Source organism: Vulpes lagopus, chromosome 7 (assembly GCF_018345385.1).
Source record: "Vulpes lagopus strain Blue_001 chromosome 7, ASM1834538v1, whole genome shotgun sequence".
Classification (NCBI taxonomy): Eukaryota; Metazoa; Chordata; class Mammalia; order Carnivora; family Canidae; genus Vulpes; species Vulpes lagopus.
This window is the reverse complement of record NC_054830.1, coordinates 10,376,554-10,404,020: the sequence shown is the minus strand read 5'-3', so window position 1 is coordinate 10,404,020 and position 27,467 is coordinate 10,376,554. Positions and strand designations below refer to the sequence as shown.

At 39.1% G+C, this 27,467-nt stretch overlaps 1 protein-coding gene and 1 pseudogene across 1 annotated transcript; both read right to left on the bottom strand.

Moving 5' to 3' along the window:
- Nucleotides 1-7,900: 7,900 nt before the first annotated feature.
- On the bottom strand, nucleotides 7,901-8,722 carry LOC121495062 (olfactory receptor 7C1-like). The gene is made up of 2 exons (XM_041762360.1): nucleotides 8,375-8,722; nucleotides 7,901-8,089 (listed from the first exon to the last, which is right to left on the bottom strand). Exons 1-2 carry the CDS (start codon nucleotides 8,720-8,722, stop codon nucleotides 7,901-7,903), a joined length of 537 nt encoding a protein of 178 aa, XP_041618294.1.
- A 17,350-nt stretch (nucleotides 8,723-26,072) lies between these two features.
- LOC121495061 lies at nucleotides 26,073-26,962 on the bottom strand (annotated as a pseudogene).
- Between the last annotated feature and the right edge of the window lie 505 nt (nucleotides 26,963-27,467).

The following is a 27,467-nucleotide window of genomic DNA, read 5'->3' as shown; positions in this document are numbered from 1 at the left end:
AGGGATCCCAGAAATAAACCCTTTTATATATGATTGAATGATTTTTGACAAGAGTGCCAGGACAGTTCAAAGGGAAGTATATGGCAGCCTATCCAAGAAATGGTGATGGAAAACCAGAATATCCATGCAAAAAATAAGGGCAGCCCGGGTGGCTCAGCGGTTTAGCGCCACCTTCAGCCCAGGGCATGATCCTGGAGGCCCAGAATTGAGTCCCACTTCAGGCTCCCTGCATGGAGCCTGCTTCTCCCTCTGCACCTCCCTCTGCCTGTGTCTTTGTCTCTCTCTGTCTCTCTTTTTCATGAATAAATAAATAAAATCATTTAAAAAAATAAGAGTGACCCTTCCATTCACATCTACAAACATGACTCCAAATGGATCATAGATCTAAACACAACGAGTAAAACTGTAAGTACTTAGAACAAAACACAGAAGTACATCGCCATGACACTGGATTTGACTAAGATTTCCTGGATATAACACCAAAGACATAGGCAATTAGAGAAAAAAAATACTTCAGCAAAAGTAAAAATATCTGTGTGTCAAAGAGAATTATTTCTCCAGTGAAAAGGCAACAGTCAAAAGGAGAAAAGATTGGCAAAATACATATTTTGTAATAGATTAATATCCAAAATATGTTCAAAAATTTCACAGCAAAAAACTCAACTCAATTTTTAAAAGGCAATGTGTTTATTTCAATTCAAGTTAGTAACATTCCAGTATTATTAGTTTCAGGTGTTCAATAGAGTGATTCAACACTTCCATAATAAAAACATTTTAAAAAACTGACGTCATCTACAAAGAGTGAAAAACGACTTTTTCTTTGCTAATTTGCAGGCCTTTTTTTCTCTTTGTTGTCTGATTACTGAGGCTAGGACACGATACTCTATGTAGAAAACCCAAAAGACTTCACCCAAAAATTGCTACAACTGATAGAGGAATTCAGCAAAGCTGTAACCAAAGCACAGAAGTCATTTACATTTCTATACACTAACAATGAAGCAGAAGAAAGAGAAATCAAGGAACCAATTCCGTTTATAATTGCACCAAAAACCATAAGACACCTTGGAATAAACCTAACCAAAGAGGTAAAGGATCTGTACTCTGAAACTATAGAACACATATGAAAGAAATTTAGAAAGACACAAAGAAATGGAAAAACATTCCATGTTCATGGATTGGAAGAATAAATATTTTTTAATTTTTTTATTGGAGTTCAATTTGCCAACATATAGCATAACATCCAGTGCTCATCTTGCCAAGTGCCCCCCTCAGTACCCATCACCCAGTCACCCAACCCCCCACCCACCTCCTCTTCCACTACCCCTTGTTCATTTCCCAGAGTTAGGTGTCTCTCATGTTTTGTCACCCTCACTGATATTTTCACTCATTTTCTCTCCTTTCCCTTTATTCTCTTTCACTAATTTTTATATTCCCCAAATGGATGAGACCATATAATGTTTGTTCTTTTCCAATTGATTCATTTCACTCAGCATAATACCCTCCAGGTCTCTCCATGTCAAAGCAAATGGTGGGCATTTGTCGTTTCTAATGGTTGAGTAATATTCCATTGTATACATACACCACATCAGGAAGAATAAATATTGTGAAAATGTCTATGCTACCCAGATCAATCTACAGTGCAATCCCTATCAAAATACCATCGGCATTTTTCACAGAGCTGGAACAAATAATCCTAAAATTTGTATGGAACCAGAAAAGACCCCAAATAGCCAAAAGAATGTTGAAAAAGAAAACCAAAGCTGGAGGTATCACAATTCCAGACTTCAAGCTGTATTATAAAGTTGTAATCATTAAGACAGTATGGTACTGGCACAAAAACAGACTCATAGGTCAGTGGGACAGAATGTAAATCCCAGAAATGGATCTTCAATGCTATGGGCAACTAATCTTCAACAAAGCAGGAAAGAATATCCAATGGAAAAAGGATAGTCTCTTCAATAAACGGTGATGGGAAAACTGAACAGTTACATGCAGAAGAATGAAGCAGGACCACTTTTTATATTCACCTCAGCCACAGCAACTTCTTGCTAGACATGTCTCCAAAAGCAGGATGGCAGGGTAACTTAGTGGTTGAGCATCTGCGTGTGACTCAGGGCATGATCCTGGAGTTCCAGATTGAGTCCCACATTGAGCTCCCCGCCGGAAGCCTGCTTCTCCCTCTGCCTATGTCTCTGCCTCTCTCTCTCTCTCTCATAAGTAAATAAAAATTTTAAATAAAAAAAGACATGTCTCCAAAGGCAAGGGAAATAAAAGCAAAAATGAACTATAGTTACTTCATCAGGATAAAAAAAGCTTTTGTACAGCCAAGAAAACAGTCAACAAAACTAAAAGGCAACCTACAGACTGAGAGAAGCTATTTGCAAATGACTTATCAGAAAAAGAGCTAGTATCCAAAATCTGTAAGAACCTATCAAACTCAACACCAAAATAAGAAGAAGAAGAAGAAGAAGAAGAAGAAGAAGAAGAAGAAGAAGAAGAAGAATCCAGTGAAGAAATAGGCAGAAGACATGAATAGACATTTCTGTAAGAAAGACATACAAATGGTCGACACATGAAAAAATGCTCAACATCACTCCTGATCATCACTCATAAATACAAATCAAAACCACAATGAGATACCACTTTACATCAGTCAGAATGGCTAAAATTAACAACTCAGTAAACCACAGATATGGTGAGCATGCAGAGAAAGGGGAACACTCTTACATTGTGGTACGAATGCAAACTGATGCAGCCACTCTGGAAAACAGAATGGAGGTTCCTCAAAAAGTTAAAAAATAGAACTACCCTACAACCCAGCGATTGCACTTCTAAGTATTTATCCAAAGGATACAAACATAATGATTCAAAGGGGCACATGCACCCCAATGTTTATAGCAACAATGTCCACGATAGCCAAACTATAGAAAGGGCCTAGATGTCCATCAACAGATGAATGAATAAAGAAAATGTGGGATTTTTTATTTTTTTAAGATTTTATTTATTCATGAGTGACACACACAGAGAGAGAAAGAGAGAAAGAGACACAGGCAGAGGGAGAAGCAGGCTCCAAGCAGGGAGCCCAATGTGGGGCTCGATCCCAGGACTCCAGGATAAAATGTGGTATATTTATAATGGAATATTACTCAGCCATCAAAAATAATGACATCTTGCCATTTGCAATGACATGGATGGAACTAGAGGGCATTATGCTAAGCAAAATAAGTCAGTCAGAGAAGGACAAATACCATATAATTTCACTCATATGTAGAATTTAAGAAACAATACAAGTATGCCAAGGTAAAAAAAAAAAAAAAAAGAGAGAGAGACAGAGACAAACAAGAAGCAGTCTCTTAACTACATAGAACACACCGATAGTCAACAGAGGGAAGATGAGAGGAGATGAGAGGGGATGGGCAAAATAGATGATGAGGTTTATGAGGCATTTGTGATGAGCACAGGCTATTGTATGGAAGTGCTGAATCACTGTATTATACACCTGAAATGAATATTACACTGTATGTTAACTAACTAAAATTAAATTTAAAAAACAAAACCCATGGTGAGAAAAAATAAACAGCCAATGGATAGGAATAGACCTTTTTCCAAAGAAGATATAGGATGGCTAATTAGCACATGAAAGATGCACAATATCACTAATCATTAAGGAAATGCAAGCCAAAACCATAATGTGACACCACCTCACACACATTAGGATGGCTAACTTCAAATCTAAAACAGAAAATAAAAGTTGGCAAGGATGTGGGGAAATTGGAACCCTGTGGTGCTTTGCTGATGAGAATAAGAAGTGGCACAGCTGCAACAGGATACAGTGTGCCAGTTCCTCAAAAATTGAAACAGATTTATCATATGATCCAGTAGTTTCACTTCTGGGTATAGGCCTACTTATAGCCCCCAAAGAATTTATAGCAGTGACTAAAACAGATTATTTGTACGCCAACTTTCATAAAATTTTATTTACAGTAGCTAAAATGTGGAGATAGCCTGAATGTCCATCAATAAAATCACAGATGAACAAGCGTAGCACATACAGTGAAAAATCATTCAGCCTGTAAAACGAATGAAACTCTGGTACAGGCTACAACATGAGTGAACCTTGCAAACATTAGGCTAAGTGAAAGAAGCCAGTCACAAAAGGACAAATATTATACCACTGCATCCAAATGAGGTACCTAGAGGACTCTGTTTTAGTGAGAGAAAGCAGGATGGCGGAAGCCAGAGTCTGGACTGGGGAACAATGGGGAGTGAGTGTTTCATGGGGACAAAGGTTCAGTTTTAGATGATGAGAAAGTTCTGAAGATGGATAGAGGCTGTGCTTGCATGATGGGGAGAAAATCTTTAATGCCACATAACCGAATACTTCAAAGTGTTTAAAACAATAAATTTTATATATATTTTACCTTGACAAAAAAAAGGATTAAAAATGATTGGCATACTCTAAAAGACTGTCAGTGTCAATGATATCCTCATATGATATAGAGGAAGGAATCCAAAGTACAGGACATAAGGACATTGTAATGGTTTATGTTGTGTGATTCAATACCTCAACACCAAAGTATACCCAAAATAAGGGTTCAGGGGACATAAAACTCAACATAAGGACATTGAGAAATACTTTGGTGAGGCTGTAATGTCTTCCTTGACAAACTCTACAGAGTTGTACAACCCTATATGATACAATTCCCATGGACATGATCAAATTGAAATGAACTTGTCCTGAGGTGAACCCACCCTGAACTGGCAAAGGCCACATCAGCAGTCCAAAACCATCTAAGGTATGGTATTCAGAGTTCATGTAAGAGTTCATCATTCACATCTAAATTGTATGAGCCACAGGGATTTCTCAAAATGGCAAATTCCACATAGTGGCTCTATGAAACAGAAATGATGGGCAGCTTATTAAGAGCCCATCCAATTTTAGTAAACAAAACAATAAAAAAAATTTAAGAAAATCTAATTCTCATGAAGAAAAACTTTACCTGAGTTACTACAGTAAAGGGTCATAATCTCACAGGCCCAGATCCTAGATTTGTGGAACCAGTTACCCCTGAGTGAAGACTCTAAAATGGCAACAAATAAGTTACATTTTCCTCCAAACCCAATTCAAAGAAGCTGAAGTAATGGTGCTAGCCAGCTTAAAATGGCCCATGAGGACTGTGCTCTGAACTAAAATTGATTGCTTGAAATTGAACAAGATAAGGTTGCCTGTGTAGGGCAATTGGTTAAGCAAACAATTCAATTTCAGCTCAGGTCATGATCTCAGGGTGGTGAGATCAGCATGGAGCCTGCTTAAGATTCTCTCACCCACTCCCACTCCTTCTCCCTCTGCCCCTCTCCCCTGGTGTCTCTCCCTCTGTCTATTATAAATAAATAAATCTTTTTTAAAAAGAGGGATCCCTGGGTGGCGCAGCGGTTTAGCGCCTGCCTTTGGCCCAGGGCCCGATCGAATCCCATATCGGGCTTCCGGTGCATGGAGCCTGCTTCTCCCTCTGCCTATGTCTCTGCCTCTCTCTGTGTGTGTGTGTGTGTGTGTGTGTGTGTGTGTGTGTGTGTGTGACTATCATAATAAATAAATAAATAAAAATTTTAAAAAAAGAAATTGAGCAAGATGAGAGTAATTACACCATGGAAACCGACAAGTACTACAAGTAAGTACTCTTGGTTTTTCCCCCTTTATCTTATTTTCTTCCTTTCTTCATGCTTTCATTTCTTTCTTTGTGTTTTCTTTTGAGAGAGAGAGCTCGTTAAACATTTAACTAAACACTAGTGTTCAAAGGGACCTGTGGAGTTTTACCTGGAAAACTGTGAACCAGGTAATAGGAGATTACCATGATGAGGTATACATTCATCTTACTCAACTCATAAAGCGCAAGTGAGATCCATAAGGATATCCTGCTATTACTGCCTAATTTCTGCGATGTATCATTACAAAGACTTAAGGCCATAGGCAGACTTTTCACATTGATTTTATTATCTGTGAAAGGCCTATTATGGCAGGAGGTGTTGAGGGAAATCACCAGATAGTGTTGCTGCCTACAAAAATACTAAATGAAAAGTAATAATGCATCCTCGGAGTAAGCACCATAAAGGTGAAAATTCAGGAGTTGTTTCTATTACCTACACAATTTATGTTTTTATCTGTGCAAGGGAAAATTATATATTGCATAGTGGATGTGAATTATTGTAAACTTCACCACACAGGGTTCCAGATGCCTCTGCTGTTGCAGATTTGCTCTCTTTCTGGGGTGGATTAACAGAAAACCCTGGAAACTGTTACATAGCCTCTACTATGTTAAATGGATTTTCTCCCAGAGCAGATATTCTAAGGAATGGCTCCTTTCATCCAAGGGAGGAAGTATACCACATTTATTCCTCCGGCTCTTCCTAACATTATAAGTACCCAATTACCTGTACTATTTATCTGCTGTAGAAATCCATGCAGTGGAATTAATAAGATATCAAAAAAATTTCAATAAATAGGAACACCTGGATGGCACAGTCAGTTAAGTGTCCAACTCTTGGTTTCAGCCCAGGGTTGTGATCTCAGGGTCATGAGTTTGAGCCCAGCATTGGGTTCCATGCTCACCTGGAGTCTTCTGGAGATTCTCTGTCCTTCTCCCTCTGCCCTACCCACTTGCACTAACTCTCTCTCGCTCTCTTGCTCTCTCTCTCTCTCTCTGAAATAAATAAATAAATAAATAAATAAATAAATAAATCTTTTTTTAATAATAAATTTATTTTTTATTGGTGTTCAATTTGCCAACACCCAGTGCTCATCCCGTCAAGTGCCCCCCTCAGTGCCCGTCACCCATTCACCCCCACCCCCCGCCCTCCTCCCCTTCCACCACCCCTAGTTCGTTTCCCAGAGTTAGGAGTCTCTCATGTTCTGTCTCCCTTTCTGATATTTCCTACCCATTTCTTCTCCCTTCCCTTCTATTCCCTTTCACTATTATTTATATTCCCCAAATGAATGAGACCATATAATGTTTGTCCTTCTCCGATTGACTTATTTCACTCAACATAATACCCTCCAGTTCCATCCACGTTGAAGCAAATCGTGGGTATTTGTCATTTCTAATGGCTGAGTAATATTCCACTAGTTTCCAAAATCTATAAAGAACTTATTAAACTCAACAGCAAAGAAACAAACAATCCAGTCATGAAATGGGCAAAAGACATGAAGAGAAATCTCACAGAGGAAGACATAGACATGGCCAACACGCACATGAGAAAATGCTCTGCATCACTTGCCATCAGGGAAATACAAATCAAAACCACAATGTGATACCACCTCACACCAGTGAGAATGGGGAAAATTAACAAGGCAGGAAACCACAAATGTTGGAGAGGATGCGGAGAAAAGGGAACCCTCTTGCACTGTTGGTGGGAATGTGAAATGGTGCAGCCATTCTGGAAATAAATCTTTTTAAAACAATTTTGAGGAAATAGACCATAAAACAGACTCTTAACAATGGGAAACAAGCAAGGTTGTTGGAGAATAGGTGGATAGGATAGGATAGGATAGGATAGGATAGGATAGGATAGGACAGGATAGATGAGTGATGGGTATTAAAGAGGGCTTCTGTTGTGATGAGCACTAGGAGTTGTACATAAGTGATGAATCACTAAATTCTATCCTGAATCTAATACTTCACTATCTGTTAACTAACTAGAATTTAAATAAAAACTTGAAAATGAAATAAAAAGAAATAGTTGATCATTGTGTGTGAAAAAAAAGAGACCGAATGCTGTAGAAAGTTATGTTACAGACTGTCTTTCTATAATACAAATATCATGATCTAGGTCTTCTAGGGTTTTGAGCCCTGTTACTTACATCTTTATCTTGAAACAAAAGATTCTTCTATGCAGAGAATGTCTCTCAGCTAAAGAGTTTTCTTAGGGCCTGCTTTAAGTCTCTGTTCCTCAGACCATAGATAAAGGGGTTCAGCATGGGCGTGACCACTGTGTACATCACCGAGGCTATGGCACTTGCTCTGGAGTTTTGCAAAGCAGCAGAACTAAGATACACCCCAAAACCTGTACCATAGAATAAGGAAACGACCGAGAGGTGAGACCCACATGTGGAAAATGCTTTATACTTGCCCCCAGAAGATGAAATTTTCAAAATGGAAGCTACAATTCTAGAATAAGAGAAAAGGATACCAATGAGTGGAAGAACCCCCAGAAGTCCACTTGCAAGATAAATTGCCAGGTTATTGAGGAAGGTATCAGAGCAAGCAAGTTGGATCATCTGTTTAAGTTCACAGAAAAAGTGAGGGATTTCTAACTGTGTACAGAAAGACAATTGGAAAACCATTAAGTCATGTAATAGAGAGTCCATAGCACTCAATAACCAGCATGCCAGAAGCAGGATGCCACAGAACTTGGGGTTCATGATGACCATATAGTACAGGGGGTGACAGATGGCCACAAACCGGTCATAGGCCATCACTGTCAAGAGAAAGTTGTCTAATCCTCCAAACAGCATGAAAAAATACATCTGGCTGAGGCAGCCTTCATAGGTGATCACTTTGCTCTGTGTCTGGATGTTCAGCAGCATCTTGGGGATGGTGGTAGAGGTGAAACAGATGTCTACAAAGGACAGGTTGGAGAGGAAGAAGTACATGGGTGTGTGGAGGTGGGAGTCCATGACAATGGCCAGGATGATGAGCAGGTTCCCACTGAAGGTGATCAGGTACATGGACAAGAACAGCCAAAAGAGCAGTGGCTGTAGTTCTCCCACCTCTGAAAGTCCCAGGAGGATAAATTGTGAAACACGGCTTTGATTTCTTTGTTCCATGTAACTGCTGAACATGGCTGGAACAGAGAAAAAAGCTTTCTGAGGGCACAAGCGGTGATCACAGAATTAAAAGAAATGTTGCAATTTGTGTTTTCAACGTGCTTTATTCATTAATTCTTATACATTTCCTACCAATCCAGAATATTTAGTTGAAAATTTCAGGGAATCCCAAATGCTCCATGAGGCTAAAAATGATTAATAATCCTTGTCCTGAATCAAAACATTTACCCAAGGGCAATGTTTTTCTCTATACATTACCTAAGAGTTGTTTTATTCATTCAACAAATACCTTGTGGTAAGTATTGTTGAAAACATTGTATAAAGTAGTGATGTGTGTTTGACCTTAACAAGATTGAGCCTAAATATGTGTGTGTCAGAGGGAGCAATAGAATATTAATGAATGAGTAAAAGAAGTTTCAAGTGGTGGTCACCACTAATAAGTAAAATAATGCAGGACAAGGTAGACCTAAAGTGAAAAGAAATCTTTCCATTGTATCCTCTCTGATAAGATGCTTTTGAGCAAGAAAGCTGAGAGCAGTGGATTCATGAACCATGTCGATAACTTTGAAAAGAACAATCAAGGCAGGGAAATAGCCTGTGCAAACCCCCTTAACAAACCATTGGGCAACATCAAAGAGAAAGTTGGAGCAGAGTGTGTAACGCAACAGGAACAGGTGTTGGATGTAGAAGAAGAAAGAGGAGGTTAAAGCCTTCTGCTTCTTTGGAAACATCCTAAGGCAATGGACACTGTCATTTTTATATGTATATATTATATATGATGTCTACAACAGCATAAATTTTACATAATCAAACCACAAAAGACCCCAAATACCAAAGGAATGTTGAAAAGGAAAACCAAAGCTGGGGACATCACACTGTGGGTACAAACTCTATTACAAAGCTGTAATCATCAAGACAGTATGGTACTGGCACAGAAATGGACACATAGTTCAGTGGAACAGAACAGAGAATCCAGAAATGGACCTCAATTCTGTGATCAATAATCTTCAACAAAGCAGGAAAGAATATCTAATGGAAAAAGGACAATCTCTTCAATAAATGGTGCTTGGAAAATTGGACAGCCCATGAGCAGAAAAATGAAACTGGACCAATCTCTTACACCATACACAAAGATAAACTCAAAATGGATGAAAGACCTAAATGTGAGACAGGAATCCATCAAAACCCTGGAGGAGAACACAGGCAGCAACCTCTTTCACCTTGGACACAGCAACTTCTGGCTAGACATGTCTCCAAAGTCAAGGCAAACAAAAGCAAAAATGAACTATTGACACTTCATCAAGGCAAAATGCTTCTGCACAGCAAAGGAAACAGTTGACAAACCAAAAGACAACCTACAGAATGGGAGAAGATATTTTCAAATGACATATCAGATAAAAGACTAGTATCCAAGATCTATCAGGGGCTTATAAACTCAACACCCAAAAAACAATGACTCCAGCCAAGAAATGGGCAGAAGAGATGAGATAAGAAACAACAAATGTTGGTGGGGATGTGGAGAAAAGGGAACCCTCTTATACTTTTGGCCAGAATGCAAGCTGGTACAGCCACTCTGGAAAACTGTTTGGCGGTTCCTCAAGAAACAAAAATAGATCTACCCTATGACCCAGCAATTGCACTACTAGGTATTTACCCTAAAGATGCAAATACAGTGATCCGAAGGGGCCACTGCACCCCAATGCTTTTTAACAGCAATGTCCACAATAGCCAAACTGTGGAAAGAGCCAAGATGTCCATCAACAGATGAATGGATGAAGATAGAATATTACTCAGCCATAAGAAAGAATAAATGGAATATTATTCAGTCATCAGAAAGAATAAAATCTTACCATTTACATTCACATGGATAGAACTGGAGAGTATTAAACTGAGGAAAATAAGTCAATCAGAGAAAGTTACTTATCATATAATGTCACTCGTATGTGGAATATAAGAAACAGTGCAGAGGATCATAGGATAAGGGAGGAAAAACTGAATGGGAATTCATCAGAGTGAGAATATCATTAGATTGCTGGAGAGGAGGGCGGGGATGAGGTAACTGGGTGATGTACATTAAGGAGGACACATAATGTGAAGAGCCCTGGGTGTTATACACAACTGAATTATTGAACAGTACATTAGAAACTAATGATGTGTTATATGTTGGGTAATTGAATTTAACATTAAAAAAATAAAAGGGTTATGCATCATTACCAAGTGGGATTCGTTCCTTGAAGGAAAGGATGGCTTGACTTATAAAAACTCCTCTCTGTAATACAACACATTAACAGATAGGGAGGCAAGTGTATAATTAACTCAACTGCTGCAGAAAAAAATTGACAAAATTCAGCATTCTTTCATGTTAATAGTAACATTGAAGAAACTAAGAACAGACGGAAACTTTCTCATCATGATATAGGTCATATATGAAAACCCACCTCTAGCATTATTCTCTATAGTGAAAGGCTAAAAGTTATCCCTAAGATAAAAACAAGACAAACATTTCTGCTTTAATACCTTTTACACACATGGCATTGCAAGTTCAAGAGAGCAATTAGCTGAAAGAAGAAGGAGGGGGAGGAAGGGGGGGAAGGAGAAGGTGAAAAGAAAAAAACAGAAGGGAAATAAAAGTCATCAATACATTTTTAACTCTTTGAGGAACCTCCACACAGTTTTCCAGAGTGGCTGCACCAGTTCACATTCCCACCAACAGTGTAAGAGGGTTCCCTTTTCTCCGCATCCTCTTCAACATTTGTGGTTTCCTGCCTTGTTAATTTTCCCCATTCTCACTGGTGTGAGGTGGTATCTCATTGTGGTTTTGATTTGTATTTCCCTGATGGCAAGTGATGCAGAGCATTTTCTCATGTGCATGTTGGCCATGTCCATGTCTTCCTCTGTGAGATTTCTCTTCATGTTTTTTGCCCATTTCATGATGGGATTGTTTGTTTCTTTGGTGTTGAGTTTGATAAGTTCTTTATAGATTTTGGAAACTAGCCCTTTATCTGATATGTAATTTGCAAATATCTTCTCCCATTCTGTAGGTTGTCTTTTAGTTTTGTTGACTGTATCCTTTGCTGTGCAAAAGCTTCTTATCTTGATGAAGTCCCAATAGTTCATTTTTGCTTTTGTTTCTTTTGCCTTTGTGGATGTATCTTGCAAGAAGTTACGGTGGCCGAGTTCAAAAAAGGATGTTGCCTGTGTTCTCCTCTAGGATTTTGATGGAATCTCGTCTCACATTTAGATCTTTCATCCAGTTTGAGTTTATCTTCGTGTATGGTGAAAGAGAGTGGTCCAGTTTCATTCTTCTGCATGTGGATGTCCAATTTTCCCAACACCATTTATTGAAGAGACTGTCTTTTTTCCAGTGGATAGTCTTTCCTCCTTTATCGAATATTAGTTGACCATAAAGTTCAGGGTCCACTTCTGGGTTCTCTATTCTGTTCCATTGATCTATGTGTCTGTTTTTGTGCCAGTACCACACTGTCTTGATGACCACAGCTTTGTAGTACAACCTGAAATCTGGCATTGTGATGCCCCCAGCTATGGTTTTCTTTTTTAAAATTCCCCTGGCTATTCGGGGTCTTTTCTGATGCCACACAAATCTTAAAATAATTTGTTCTAACTCTCTGAAGAAAGTCCATGGTATTTTAATAGGGATTGCATTAAACGTGTAAATTGCCCTGGGTAACATGGACATTTTCACAATATTAATTCTGCCAATCCATGAGCATGGAATATTTTTCCATCTCTTTGTGTCTTCCTCAATTTCTTTCAGAAGTGTTCTATAGTTTTTAGGGTATAGATCCTTTACCTCTTTGGTTAGGTTTATTCCTAGGTATCGTACACTTTTGGGTGCAATTGTAAATGGGATTGACTCCTTAATTTCTCTTTCTTCAGTCTCATTGTTACTGTATAGAAATGCCATTGATTTCTGGGCATTGATTTTGTATCCTGCCACGCTACCAAATTGCTGTATGAGTTCTAGCAATCTTGGGGTGGAGGCTTTTGGGTTTTCTATGTGCAGTATCATGTCATCTGCGAAGAGGGAGAGTTTGACTTCTTCTTTGCCAGTTTGAATGCCTTTTATTTCTTCTTGTTGCCTGATTGCTGAGGCTAGGACTTCCAGTACTATGTTGAATAGCAGTGGTGAGAGTGGACATCCCTGTCTCATTCCCAATCTTAGGGGAAAGGCTTCCAGTGTTTCCCCATTGAGAATGATATTTGCTGTGGGCTTTTTGTAGATGGCTTTTAAAATGCTGAGGAATGTTCCCTCTATTCTTACACTCTGAAGAGTTTTGATCAGGAATGGATGCTATATTTTGTCAAATGCTTTCTCTGCATCTATTGAGAGGATCATATGGTTCTTAAAGGAGAATTGGAGGGGCATCTGAGTGGCTCAGCCAGTTAAGTGTCTGCCTTCAGGGGCATTTGGGTGGCTCAGTAATTAAGCATTTGTCTTCCTCTCAGGTCATGATCCTACGGTTCATTGAGTCCCACATCATGCTCTGCATGGAGAGACTGCTTCTCCCCTACCTATGTCTCTGTCTGTCTCTCTGTGTGTGTTTCTCATGAAGAAAAAAATAAAATATTTTTTTAAGTGTCTGACTTCATCTCAGGTCTTGACTCAGGGTCCTGGGATTGAGACACACATCAGGCTCTCTGCTCAACAGGGAGTCTACTTCTCCCTCTCCCTCTTTGTTCTCTCTCTTGCTCTCTATTTCTCAATGTCTCTCAAGCAAATAAATAAAATCTTTCTAAAAAATGAAAAATAAAAGAGAGTTGGAGCATTCAGTATGAACTTGTTTTAGCTTAACATGGATAAAGACAGTTATATAGATATATGCATAGCTGTCTGCAAATACACAGAGTGATATACACTCTGCCAGTGAGTGGAGGGAATATAGAGGCCCTGGTAACAATTAGCACATCTAACACCCAGATCTTGGTGCTCATCCCATGAGCCAATAAAATAAAAAAGGACTCCTTTCAGGAATCACTGGTTCTAGGACTCAGGAGGGAAATACAAGAAGCTGAAGCATATTTTACTGTAGATAGTAATGATATATTACCACCAAAAAGCCAAGAATGATAGGGACATGCCAAAGAGACAAATCAGCTGATTGAAGGAGCTCTCCATTGCCAAAGCAGGAGCAATCTGTGCAGTAAAATGAATTAGTATCAGGTTATAATGCAGACTATATAATCAATATCAAGGAGTATACACCAATGTAAATAAGGGGAAAATAAATAGAGAAAACACACACTAGAGGGCAAAAGAATACCAACGATGTACATAGGTATTCTACTCTCCAGGAGGTGGAAGATAACTCCTACTCCTTAGGAATGGGGCTGCACATGGAAAGCCCCTACAAGACTGCAGTAGGGAAAGAAGAGGGACTGAGTAACCACGGTGGAGAAATCTGGCAAACTTCATGACAGTGAGGACACCAATATCAACACCAATGAGGGTCAGTCACGTTGACAGGGTGTACCCCTGATGTTGTAAGATGAGCATGGCAGTTTACTTATCTGGTCTTCCTGTCCAACATCCATAGTCCTAGTCTACTCAGCAAGAAAAGAGTAATATGGCATGTCCAAAAGAAGATCATTTTACAGAACACCTTACCAGTACTCCCCAAAGCTGTCAATTCTTCAAGAACAAGGGAAGCCTGAGAAAAAAGTTGCTGCGTGTGGAAGTTGAGCAAATATGAGGATTACACATAACATGTATAACAGATAGTATGTGTTCCTAAGCAGAAACAGGGAAGGGAACTTATGAGAATTATCTCAGTAAAAAGACTTTTGATAAATGTATAACTACTCAAAGACTAAAGTTGCTTAATCTCAAAATTATTAATGAAACACAAAAATCTTTGGAAACACTGAGCTCTAAGCATGCACCTAGGCTCCACTATATGTTTTCTATAAGCAGGATCACTACTATCAGGACACCTTCCATTCATAATATTAAAGAGTGATACCAAATTCATAGTTTTTGGAAGATTTCAATAAAATGATGACTTTAATATGTCTGGCATTGTTTGTAATATTAATTAATTCATACAAATGATGAAGAGAAAATGTCTGTTCTAGTTTCTAGTAAAAATGTAATAATGAGTGGGGATGCCTGGGTGGCTCAGTGGTTGAGCATCTGCCTTTGGCTCAGGGCATGGTCCTGGAGTCCTGGGATCAAGTCCCACATCAGGCTTCCTGTATGGAGCCTGCCTCTTCCTCTGCCTGTGTCTCTGCCTCTCTCTGTCTGTGTCTCTTATGAATAAATAAATAAATAAATAAATAAATAAATAAATAAATAAAATCTTTTTAAAAATATAATAATGAATGAAAAATCATGTGAATTTTTGTACCTATGATGTCCATACCTTCAGGGACCCATCACTGGACTCCCATCTCACACTCATGGTGTTATTTCTATCCCTCAATGTCCCCCCTCACACTCTGAACACAGCAATTATTTGTTCCTCACATTAACCTGGGTCACTTTTCCACAGAGCAGGCCTATTCATAGCTGTCCCTACCTTTAAAACCTGCACTTACTCTTCACTTTAATTTCAGAATTAAATGTCAGCCTTGTAGCCAAAACACTCCATTCTGTGTTATTCTGACTGTTTCCTACAAGGCCAGGCTCATGCTGATTCATTTTGCATTCCCTGATACTGATTGTTGCTCAGATCAGTAAAAGGGGATTCTGACCTCAGCACAACTTCCGTTTTACTTAATCTCTACATTTCCTCCTCTGCTGTTTCTTCCTGGATTGTTCACATTCCTTATCCCCCTTGGAAGGATTCAAACACCTCCTTCAAGGCTCAGTATGATTATAAGCTTGTGTATGAAGCCTTCACTAACTCCCATGAAAGAGTCAACCGTTTGAAAAAAATTAAAATAAAGAGTCAACATTTTTGGATACTTCCACAGATTTCAATGCAATCTCACGATATCACATTTTTTTTATTTTTACATCTCTCACTCCATTTACAAAGTGAGTACCTTGAGAGAAGAAACGTCTTAGTCATTTATTAAAGCCCAGAATAAATTATAGTGCCTATGACTGCAATAACAAATGGTTTAATAACAACAAGCAGACACTCTCAACAATGAAAAAACAAGCAAAAAAAATAGAGAAAATACTGTTGATGAATGACATCCTATCATTAAGCACCACTCTGGACAAGACAGATCAGGGAAAGATGATTTCGTGTACCCAGAGAATCAAAGCTTTACTGGGCAAGACACAGTATTAGTAAACCTTCCTTTACTTATTGTCCTTTGTTAATGCCCCCAAAATAACTAGGATAGAAGCATCCCTCCTACCATAACACATGTCCCCAACACTTGTGAAGATGTTGTGGCTCACCCAGATATTATCACAGAAGAGCAGGAGATCACTGACCCAGTTACTCCCATGGATGATTGATGAACTTGAAAGTCATGCCCACAGGAAAGGAAGAGACATTGCCCCACTCATGAAGGGTCTGGAAAACACAGTTATTTCTCAGATCACCTGAGATTAGAAGAGACTCAGTAAGTACAGCAGAGACTTTCAACTTCTGTAGGTGTAGAGGCTGAATTCCTATGAGTCTCATTAATGAGATATTCTTTTGTTTTGCTTCCCCTTAGGACACTTGGTGCTGTGGAGCTAGGACTTAAACATAGAATGCAAACTGGTCCCATGGTTGGTATTGAGACACAATCTGGCCATTGCATGATTGTCTCTTATCTCATTTAACTCTTTTATCCCACAAGGAGGTCTCTGCTCTTTAGAGAATCTCACTAATAAGTCAGAGTACCCCTAATAAGCATCCAACTGTTGACTTGAATTAGAGATTCTATGTGCCCTCAATCATCAGGACCCCCTTCTGTTTGCTCATGATCATGGATTTCCCCAGGCCCCAGAATGCTTCTTCTGTTCTCCTGCTTCTCCCTTCTTTTTCATTGTATACAATGTCTGTTTAACATCACTCAACCATTTGCTTCTTTATGCATCTTACAAACATTTATGCAGCCTTGAGGATATGATAGTAACTCAGCTACATGAAAAGTGTAATGAAGAATGAAGAAAAGTGTAAGACAAGGTTCCTTCTCCTGAGGAGCTCACAGTTGAACGGGTGATGAGTGAGATGGATGAAGGGGATTAAAACTACACTTATCTTGATAAGCACTGAACAACATATGGGATTGATGAATCATGAAATTGTATACCTGAAGCTAAAAGAACACTGTATGTAAGTTACACTTCAATAAAAAATTGCTAGGGAGGTGATATTCAGAGTTACCACATTATACTTTTAACTATCCATTTTCAATAGCAGCAACAAAAACAGAAATATAAATCACTGGAAAAGGGGGAGGGCAGAAATAAATTCAGTTTACAGGGTGAAATGGTTTTTGACAAAAGTGCCAGGATACTTCAATGGTAAATAGACAAATTTCCCAAGAAACGGTGATGGGAAACCAGGATATAACCTGCAAAAACATGAAGGCAACCCTTCCATCCACCATCTACAAACATGACTTCGAATCGATCATAGATCTAACTACAAGAAAAAAAACTGTAAGGACTAAAAGAAAGCACTGAGGTGTATCTCAACACACTGGATTTGACCAAGATTTTCTGGATATAGCACCAAAGACACAGGCAACCAGAGGAAAAATAAATTCTTCAGCAAAATTAAAACTATCTGTGCATCAAAGGTACTATTACTCAAGTGAAAAGAACCCACAAGTGGAGAAAAGATTGGAAAACCACATACCTGGCAATAGATTAATATCCAATAAATGTACAAAAATTCCACAGCACAAAAACCAAACAACTCAATTTTCAAATGGCAATTCTTTTTTTTTTTTTTTTTTATTGGTGTTTAATTTACCAACATACAGAAAAACACCCAGTGCTCATCCCGTCAAGTGTCCACCTCAGTGCCCGTCACCCATTCCCCTCCAACAGCCGCCCTCCTCCCCTTCCACCACCGCTAGTTCGTTTCCCCAAGTTAGGAGTCTTTATGTTCTGTCTCCCTTCCTGATATTTCCCAACATTTCTTTTCCCTTCCTTTATATTCCCTTTCACTATTATTCATATTCCCCAAATGAATGAGAACATACACTGTTTGTCCTTCTCCGATTGACTTATTTCACTCAGCATAATACCCTCCAGTTCCATCCACGTTGAAGCAAATGGTGGGTATTTGTCGTTTCTAATGGCTGAGTAATATTCCATTGTATACATAAACCACATCTTCTTTATCCATTCATCTTTCGATGGACACCGAGGCTCCTTCCACAGTTTGGCTATTGTGGCCATTGCTGATAGAAACATCGGGGTGCAGGTGTCCCGACGTTTCATTGCATCTGAATCTTTGGGGTAAATCCCCAACAGTTCAAATGGCAATTCTTTTATTTAAATTCTAGTTATTTAACCTACAGTGTAATACTAGTTTTAGGTGTACATTTTATTTTTTTAATAATAAATTTATTTTTATTGGTGTTCAATTTGCCAACATACAGAATAACACCCAGTGCTACATTTTAAAAGATTTTTTACAAAAGAAACAACAACTTTTGGTGATGTTTTGGAGAAAAGGGAACTTTCTTTCACTGTAGTTGGGAATGGAAACAGACGCTGACACTATGGAAACACTATGGAGGTTCCTCAAAAACTAAAAATATAACTGCCTTATGATCTGGTAATCAAATCACATTACTGGGTAGGGGAGGGAAGATGGCTGAAGAGCGGGGGACCCATGTTTCATCTGGCCCTTGAATTCAGTTAGATACCTATCTCATCATTCTGAACACCTGTGAATTCAACCTGAAATCTATGGAAAGAGTTGCTGCAATTCTACAAATACAAAAGTAACCAGTTTTTGCAAGGTAGGAGTTGCAGAGAAGTGATTCTGAGGGGATATATTGGAAGATAAACCACGAGTGGAGGCAGCCCTCCTAGCAGCAGAGCACATCATCAGAACTTCTAGAAGTCTGCTCCAGTGAGGCATATCCCAACCTAAAAGGTGCGCAGGTGATAAAGTGTGGCAGAGTCCTAGGCAGGACAATGTGGTCTCAGGATCCCCGGGGTCACAAAAAGAATGAGGGTGCCTGAGTGTGGCAGGGTTTCCAAGCACTGGACTGAGGAAGCAGGCCACAATCAGCAAAGAAGGGACTGGGTTCTCAGCTCGATGTTGCCATATACATGAACTGTAATATGAGTGGGCAATCACTCCAAGAGCAAAGGCCCAGCAAGTGGAAGAACTGAGATGGGATCCCCCTCCTCCCCCAGTGGAGATTGACTCAGGTGCTCACCACAGGAGTCTGGGGAGTTTGGTGCACACAGAAGTGATTGATTGCTTTTACCCAGTGGTGCACTGAAGAGTGGGGACCTCAATATTTCAACTCTGGGGCAGGAGATTGGGGCACCACCATTTTTCCCCAATCCTCTGAAATGGCACAAAAAGACTACAGGGAGCAAAATCCACATAGAGCAGCTTACACTGAGAAAAACTGAGAGCTATTCCTCTAAGGTCAGAAACATGACAGGGATGCCCACTCTCATCACTGTTGTTCAACATAGTTCTAGAAGCCCTAGCCTCAGAAATCAGACAACAAAAAGAAATAAAATGCATTCAAGTCAGCAAAGAGGAAGTCAAATTCTCACTCTTTGCAGATACCATGATATTTAATGCAGAAAACACAAAAACTCTACCCCGAAATTGCTAGAGCTCATACAGCAATTTAGAAATATGGCAGGATACAACATCAATGCACAGAAATCAGTTGCATTTCTATACACGAACAATGAGACTGGAAAAAGAGAAATTAAGGAATTAATCCCATTAACAATTACACCAAAAACGATAAGATATCTAGGAATAAACCTAACCAAACAGGTAAAGGATCTGTACTCTAAAAACTTCAGAACACTTGTGAAAGAAATTGAGGAAGACACAAATAAATGGAAAAACATTCCATGCTCATGGACTGGAAGAATACAAAATGTGAAAATGTCTATGCTACCCAGAGCAATCTACACATTCAGTGCAAAACCTATCAAAATACCATCAACATTTTTCGCAGAGCTGGAACAAATAACCCTAAAATGTGTATGGAGCCAGAAAAGACTCCAAATACCAAAGGAATATTGAAAAAGAAATCCAAAGCTGGGGGCATCACAATGCCAGAGTACAACTCTATTACAAAATTGTAATCCTCAAGAAGGTATTATGTTGGCACAGAAAAGGACATGTAGTTCAGTGGAACAGAACAGAGAATCTAGAAATGGACTCCAACTCCATGGTCAACTAATCTTCAACAAAGCAGGAAAGAATATCTAATGGAAAAAGGACAATCTCTTCAATAAATGGTGCTTGGAAAATTGGACAGCCATGAGCAGAAGAATGAAACTGGACCAATCTCTTACACCATACACAAAGATAAACTCAAAATGGATGAAAGACCTAAATGTGAGACAGGAACCCATCAAAACCCTGGAGGAGAACACAGGCAGCAACCTCTTTCACCTTGGACACAGCAACTTCTGGCTAGACATGTCTCCAAAGTCAAGGCAAACAGAAGCAAAAATGAACTATTGACACTTCATCAAGGTAAAATGTTTCCACACAGCAAAGGAAACAGTCGACAAACCAAAAGATAACTACAGAATGGGAGAAGATATTTGCAAATGACATATCAGATAAAGGGCTAGTATCCAAGATCTATCAAGGGCTTATCAAACTAAACACCCAAAAAACAATGACTCCAGCCAAAAAAATAGGCAGAAGAGATGAACAGATATTTCTCCAAAAAAGATGTACAAATGCTCAGCAGACACATGAAAAATACTCCACAGCACTTGTCATCAAGGAAATACAAATCAAAACCACAATGAGATACCTCTTAAGTGACAAGACAGGAAACAACAAATGTTGGTGAGGATGTGGAGAAAGGGAAACTCTACTACACTTTTGGTTGGAACGCAAGCTGGCACAGCTACTCTAGAAACTGCATGGAGGTTCCCCAAGAAGTTAAAAGTAGAGCTATCTCGTGACCCAGCAATTGCACTACTGGATATTTACCCCAAAGATACAGATGAAGTGAAATACGGGACACCTACACCCCAATGCTCATAGCAGCAATGTCCACAATAGCCAAACTGTAGAAAGAGGAGAGTTATCCATCGACAGATGAATGGATAAAGAGGATGTGGTATATATATCCAATGGATTATTACTCAGCCATCAGATAGGATGAAATCTTACCATTCACATCTATGTAGATAGAAATAAGTCAACCGGAGAAGGACAAACATTACATGGTCTCATTCATTTGGGGAATATAAATAATAGTGAAAGGGAATAAAGGGGAAAGGAGGCAAAATAAGTGGGAAATATCAGAAAGGGAGACATAACATGGAAGACTCCTAACTCTGGGAAACGAACTAGGGGTGGTGGAAGGGGAGGAGGGCAGGGAGGTGGGGGTAACTGTGTGGCAGGCACTGAGGTGGGCACTTGACGGGATGAGCACTGGGTGTTATTCTGTATGTTGGCAAATTGAACACCAATAAAAATAAATTTATTTAAAAAAATAAAATAAAAATTTTTTTTTAATTAACTTTTATTGGTGTTTAATTTACCAACATACAGAAAAACACCCAGTGCTCATCCTGTCAAGTGTCCACCTCAGTGCCCGTCACCCATTCCCCTCCAACACCCGCCCTCCTCCCCTTCCACCACCCCTAGTTCGTTTCCCCGAGTTAGGAGTCTTTATGTTCTGTCTCCCTTCCTGATATTTCCCAACATGTCGGAGAAGGACAAACAGTGTATGTTCTCATTCATTTGGGGAATATGAATAATAGTGAAAGGGAATATAAAGGAAGGGAAAAGAAATGTTGGAAAATAAAAAATTTTTAAATTAAAAATAAATAAATAAAAAAGAATTGGAGGGTATTATGCTGAGCAAAATAAGTCAATCAGAGAAAGACACTTCTCATATCATTTTACTCATATGTGGAATATAAGAAACAATGCAGAAGATAATGGGGGAAGGGAGGGAAAACTGAGTAAGACGTCATCAGAGAGGGAGGCAAATCATGAGAGACTCTTAACTATAGAAAACAAACTGAGGGTTGCTGGAGGGGGGTAGGTGGTGGGATGGAGAAATCAGGTGATGGGCAGTAAGGATGGCATGTGGGTGTTCTATACAACTGATAAATTATTGAACACTACATCTAAGCCTAATGATGTACTAAATGTTGGCTAATTCAATTTAAATTTTTAAAAAATCACACAGCATATTGGGTTATTACCCCCAAAATACAAAAACACTAATTGAAAGAGATCCATGCTCCTCTATGTTTGCTGCAACCTTATCTATGAGAGCCAAAATAAATAAGCAGCCCAAATGTCCAGTGATACATAAGTGGATAAAGAAGATGTGGTATGTATATACACAATATGGAATATTACCCAGCCACAGAAAAGAATAAAATCTTGCCACTTGCAGTGATGTGGATGGAGCTAGAGAGTATTATGTTAGGTGAAACATGTCAGTCAGAGAAGGACAAATATGTGATTTCACTCATATGTACAATTTAAAAAACAAAAACAAACAAGCAAAGGGAAAATAAAAGAGAGAGACAAACCAAAAATAGATTCTTCACTATTGAGAACAATCTGGTGGTTATCAGAGGGGAGGTGGGAAGCGGATAGTGAAAATAGGTGATGAGGATTAAAGAGGGCACTAGTCTTGATGATCAATGAGTGTTTTATGGAAATGTTGAATCACTATATTGTACATCTGAAACTAATATTATACTGTATGTTAACTAAACCAGAATTTAAATTTTAAAATAAATTTAAAAATGAAATTAGTGGTGAAAAAAAAAAAACAAGCAATGGACCCAAATAGACATTTCTCCTAAAAAAAGATAAAGGAATGACTAGCACATGAAAGATGGGTAACATGGCTGATCTTTAGGGAAATGCAAATCAAAACCATAAAGTAACACCACTTCACATGCACTAGGATGGCTATTTTCAAAGCTAAAACAGGAAAAAAAAAGTGTTGGTGAGGGCATGGGGAAATTGTAACCCTGTGGTGCTTTGCTGATGAGATAAAAAGTGGCACAGCTGCTGTAGGAAACAGTATGCCAGTTCCTCAAAAACTGAAACATGGAATTATCATATGATCTTTAGTTTCACTTTGGGGTTTGTACCTACTTATGTGACCCAAAGAAATTTAAAGCCATGACTAAAACAGATATTTGTACACCAATTGTCATAAAGTTTTATTTACAGTCGCCAAAATGTGGACACAACCCCAATATCCATAAAAAAAATCACAGACGAATAAAGTGTGGAACATCTTTCAGCCCGTAAGAAGAATAGAATTCTGGCACGTGGTACAACATGAATGAACCTTGCAAACCTTATGCTAACTGAAAGAAGCCAGACACAAAAGGACCAATATTACACAATCATATCTATATGATGTGCTTTGACTGCTCAGTTCTAAAGAGAGAAGGTAAGATTGTAGGAGTCAGAGGCTAGGCTGAGGGACAATGGAGAGTTAGTGTTTCATGGAGAGAGACGGTCCATTTGAGGTGATGAGAAAGTTCTGGAAATGGATAGGGGCTGTGGGTGCATAATAGGGAGAAAGTACTTAATGCCACATAACTTAATACTTCAAAATGTTTTAAATCATAACAAAAAAAAGCATTATAAAAAAAGATTGGCATACTCTAAAGAATGTGAGTACCATAAATAGCTTCATATGATGTAGAGGAAGGAATCCAAAGTACAAGGAGACAAGGGCATGGTGACAGATTTATCTTGTGGATTCAATACCCCAACCCTAATGGATACCCAAAATGGGGTTAAAAGAACATAAAATTCATAAGAACACTGAGAAATAACTGGGTTAAGACTGTAATGGCTCCTTGTGAAGCTCTACAGAGCTTTTCTCCTATAGGACAGAGTTACCATGGACATGCACAAACTGAAATGAATTTGTCCTGAGATCAACCCTTCCTAAACTGGCAGAGGCCATGTCAGCAGTTCAAAACATCTGAGGTATGGTGTTGAAAGTTTATGTAAGAGTTAATTATTCACATCTAAATTGCGATAGCCACAGGGATTCCTTGAAATGGCAAATACCTAATGGTGTCTCCATGAAACAAAAAAGATGGGAAGCTTACTAAGGATCCATCCAATCTGAGAACTAAACAAAACAAAACAAAACAAAAACAAGTAACAAAAAACTCTAATTCTAATGAAGAAAATCATGACCTGAGTCATCACAATAGTGGGTCCTAATCTCTACTTGACTCTCAGATCTGAGTCAGTTCACTGACCGGCAGATCTTTAACTGATGGATCAAGCAATGGGTCACTCCTGATCCACTCAATGGATCACTCCTGAAGCTCTAAAACTCTAAAACTCTAAAACTCCTGAAGCTCTAAAACTTTATGTTTTCCTGCAAACTCAACCCAAAGACCCTGGGGTGATGGTGCTAGCCAGCTTATAATGACCCAAGAGGACTGTGGTCTGAACTAAAGTTGGTAGCTTGAAACTGGGCAATATGATGGGCACCTGGGTGGCTCAGTTGATTAAGCAACTGACTCTTGGTTTTGGCTTAGGTCATGATCTCAGGGTTATGAGATCAGCGTGGACCATATTTATGATACTCTCTCTATCTCTCTCCCTCTGCTCCTCCCTCAAATCTATCTATCTCTCTATCTCTCTTTCTCTCTCTCTCTCTGTCTCTCTCTCTCTCTCCCTTTAATAAATAAATGTTTTTTTAAAATAAATTGAGGGTCACCTAGGTGGTTGAGCATCTGCCTTTGGCTCAGGTCATGATCAAGTGTCCTGGGATCGAGTCCTGTATCAGGCTCTGCACAGGGAGAGCCTTTTCTTAAAAAAAAAAAAACTCTCTCTCAAAAGAAAAGAAATAAAGGAGAAAGGAAGGAAAAAAATAAGAAAAATGGACCAAAGGAGAGCACTTACTTGTAGCATCTGCCAGTTTCTATGGTATAATTATTCTCATCTTGCTCAATTTGCAAAATATTTTATTTCATTTATTCACAAGAGACACACAGAGAGGCAGACACACAGGCAGAGGGAGAAACAGGCTCCCCATGGGGAGCCTGATGTGGGACTCGATTCCAGGACCCCAGGATCACACCCTGAGCTGAAGGCAGACATTCAGCCACTGAGTCACCCAGGTGCCCCTGAAAGAACTCCTTAAACACTTATCTAAATACTGGTGTTCCAAGGCATCTGTGGACTTTTACCTAAAAAACTGTGAACCGTGTAATAGGAAATTACCATGATGGCCTACAAATTCAAGTGGAAGTTTCTGGGATCAGATGATGCAACATTCATCATACTCTGTCTCACAAAGCTCAGGTGAGGTGCATAAGTATATTCTGCTATTACTGCCTAATTTCTGGGGTGCATCATTACAAAGACTTAACTGACAATAGGCAGACTATCTGCATGGCTTTTATGATCTGTGAAAGGTCTATTATGGCAGGAGGCGCTGAGGGAAAACACCAGACAGTGTTGCTGCCTACCAGAACACTAAAAGAAAAGTAATAATGCATCCCTGGAGGAAGCATCAAGAAGGACAGCATCAGTGCCTGAAAAATCATGAGTTGTCATCTCTATTACTTATACACTTACTTTTTGTTTCGGACTGTGCAGGGGAAAATTAGATACTGCATTGAATGTGGATTATTGTAAATTTCATCACACAGGGTTCCAGGTGCCTCTGCTGTTGTAGATGTGCTCTCTTTCAGAGATGGATTGGCAGAAATCCCTGGAAACCAGTATATAAATTCTGATATGTTAAATGATTTTTCTTTCCAAACAGAATACTTTAAAGGATAGCTGCTTTCATCTGAGGGAGGTAGCATTCCACATATATTCTTCTGGCTCTTCCTAACACATTATAATTACCCAATTTTCTGTATTCTTAATTTGCTCCTAAAAATCCGGAATTTAATGAGAGCTCTAAATATTTTTAAAAGAAATGCAAAATAAATAATTGTATCTTGTGTATGAAAAATTAAAGAGACTGAAGTATGTAAAAAGATAAATTGCAGATTGTTTTCCTATGAACTGATACAAACATCATGATTTAGGTCTTTTAGAATTTTGAGCTCTGTTACTCAAGTTTTCATCTTGAAACAAAAGACCCTTCTATGGAAAGAAAGTCTCTTGGCTAAAGAACCTTCTTAGGACCTTCTTTATGTGTCTGTCCTCAGACCATACATGAAGGGGTTCAGCATGGGTGTGACCACGTGTACATCACCAAGGCTATGGCATTTGCCCTGGAGTTTTGCAAAGTAGCAGAACTAAGATATACCCCAAAGCCTGTACCATACAATAAGGAAACAACTGAGCAGTTAGACCCACACGTGGAGAATGCTTTATAGTTGCCCCAAAAGATGAAATTTTCATAATGTAAGTTATGATTCTAGAGTAAGAGAAGAGGGTACCAATGAGTAGAAGAACCCCCAGAAGTCCACTTGCAAGATATATCATGGAGTCAATGAGGAAGGTGTCAGAACAAACAAGTTGGATCACCTGCTTAGGTTCACAGAAAAAGTGAAGGATTTTCAACTCTGTGCAAAAAGAAAGTCATAAAATAATTAATACATGTAATAGAGAGTCTATGACACTCAATAACCAGCATGCCAGAAGCAGGACGCCACAAAACTCGGGGTTCATGATGACCATGTAGTGCAGGGGGGTGACAGATGGCCACAAACCTATTATAGGCCATCACTGTCAAGAGGAAATTGTCTAATACTCCAAACAGCATGAAAAAATACATCTGGCTGAGGCAGCCTTAGTAGGTGATCACTTTGCTCTGTGACTGGATGTTCAGTGACATCTAGGAGATGGTGGTAGAGGTGAAACAGATGTCAGCAAAGGACATATTGTGGAGGAAGAAGTACATGAGGGTGTGGAGGCAGGAGTCTGAGCAGATGGCCAGGATGATGAGCAGGTTCCCACTGAAGGTGACCAGGTACATGGACAGAAACAGCCAAAACAAGAGAGGCTGCAGCTTTGCCTCTTCTGAGAGGCCCAGGAGGATAAATTCAGAAATTTGGGTTTGGTTTCCTTGTTCCATGAAGCTGAAGACACTACAGAAATGGAAACAAGAGGTATTCAAATTTAGCCACAAGCAGCAATCAAGAAAGTAACAGGAAGGAGCTAAGGCAGCCTTCAGTAGGTGAATGGATAAATAAACTGCAATGTGTCCAGACAATGGAATATTATTCTGTGCTTAAAAGAAATGAGCTATCAAGCCATAAAGAGATATAGAGGAATCTTAAATATATATTACTAAGGGAAAGAAGTTTTTTTATTGGAGTTCAATTTGCCAACATATAGCATAATACCCAGTGCTCATCACATCAATTGCCCCCCTCAGTGCTCGTCACCCAGTCACCCCCAACCCCCGCCCACCTCCCTTTCTACCACCCCTTGTTCATTTCTAAGGAAAAAAAGTTTATGTGAAAGAAGCTGGATACTGTATGATTCCAACTACATGAAATTCTAGAAAAGGCAAAACATGGAATAAAAGATAAGTGGTGACCATGGGATGGAGTAGGAGTAAAAGGAAAGTGGAGCAC

Coding starts and splice junctions, on each gene's coding strand:
- LOC121495062 (XM_041762360.1), bottom strand. CDS start 8,722: ATGTACCTGATCACCTTCAGTGGGAACCTGCTCATCATCCTGGCCATT. Junction 8,090..8,374: donor TCCTGCTTCTGGCATGCTGG/TTATTGAGTGCT, acceptor TGTGGGTCTCAC/CTCTCGGTCGTTTCCTTATT.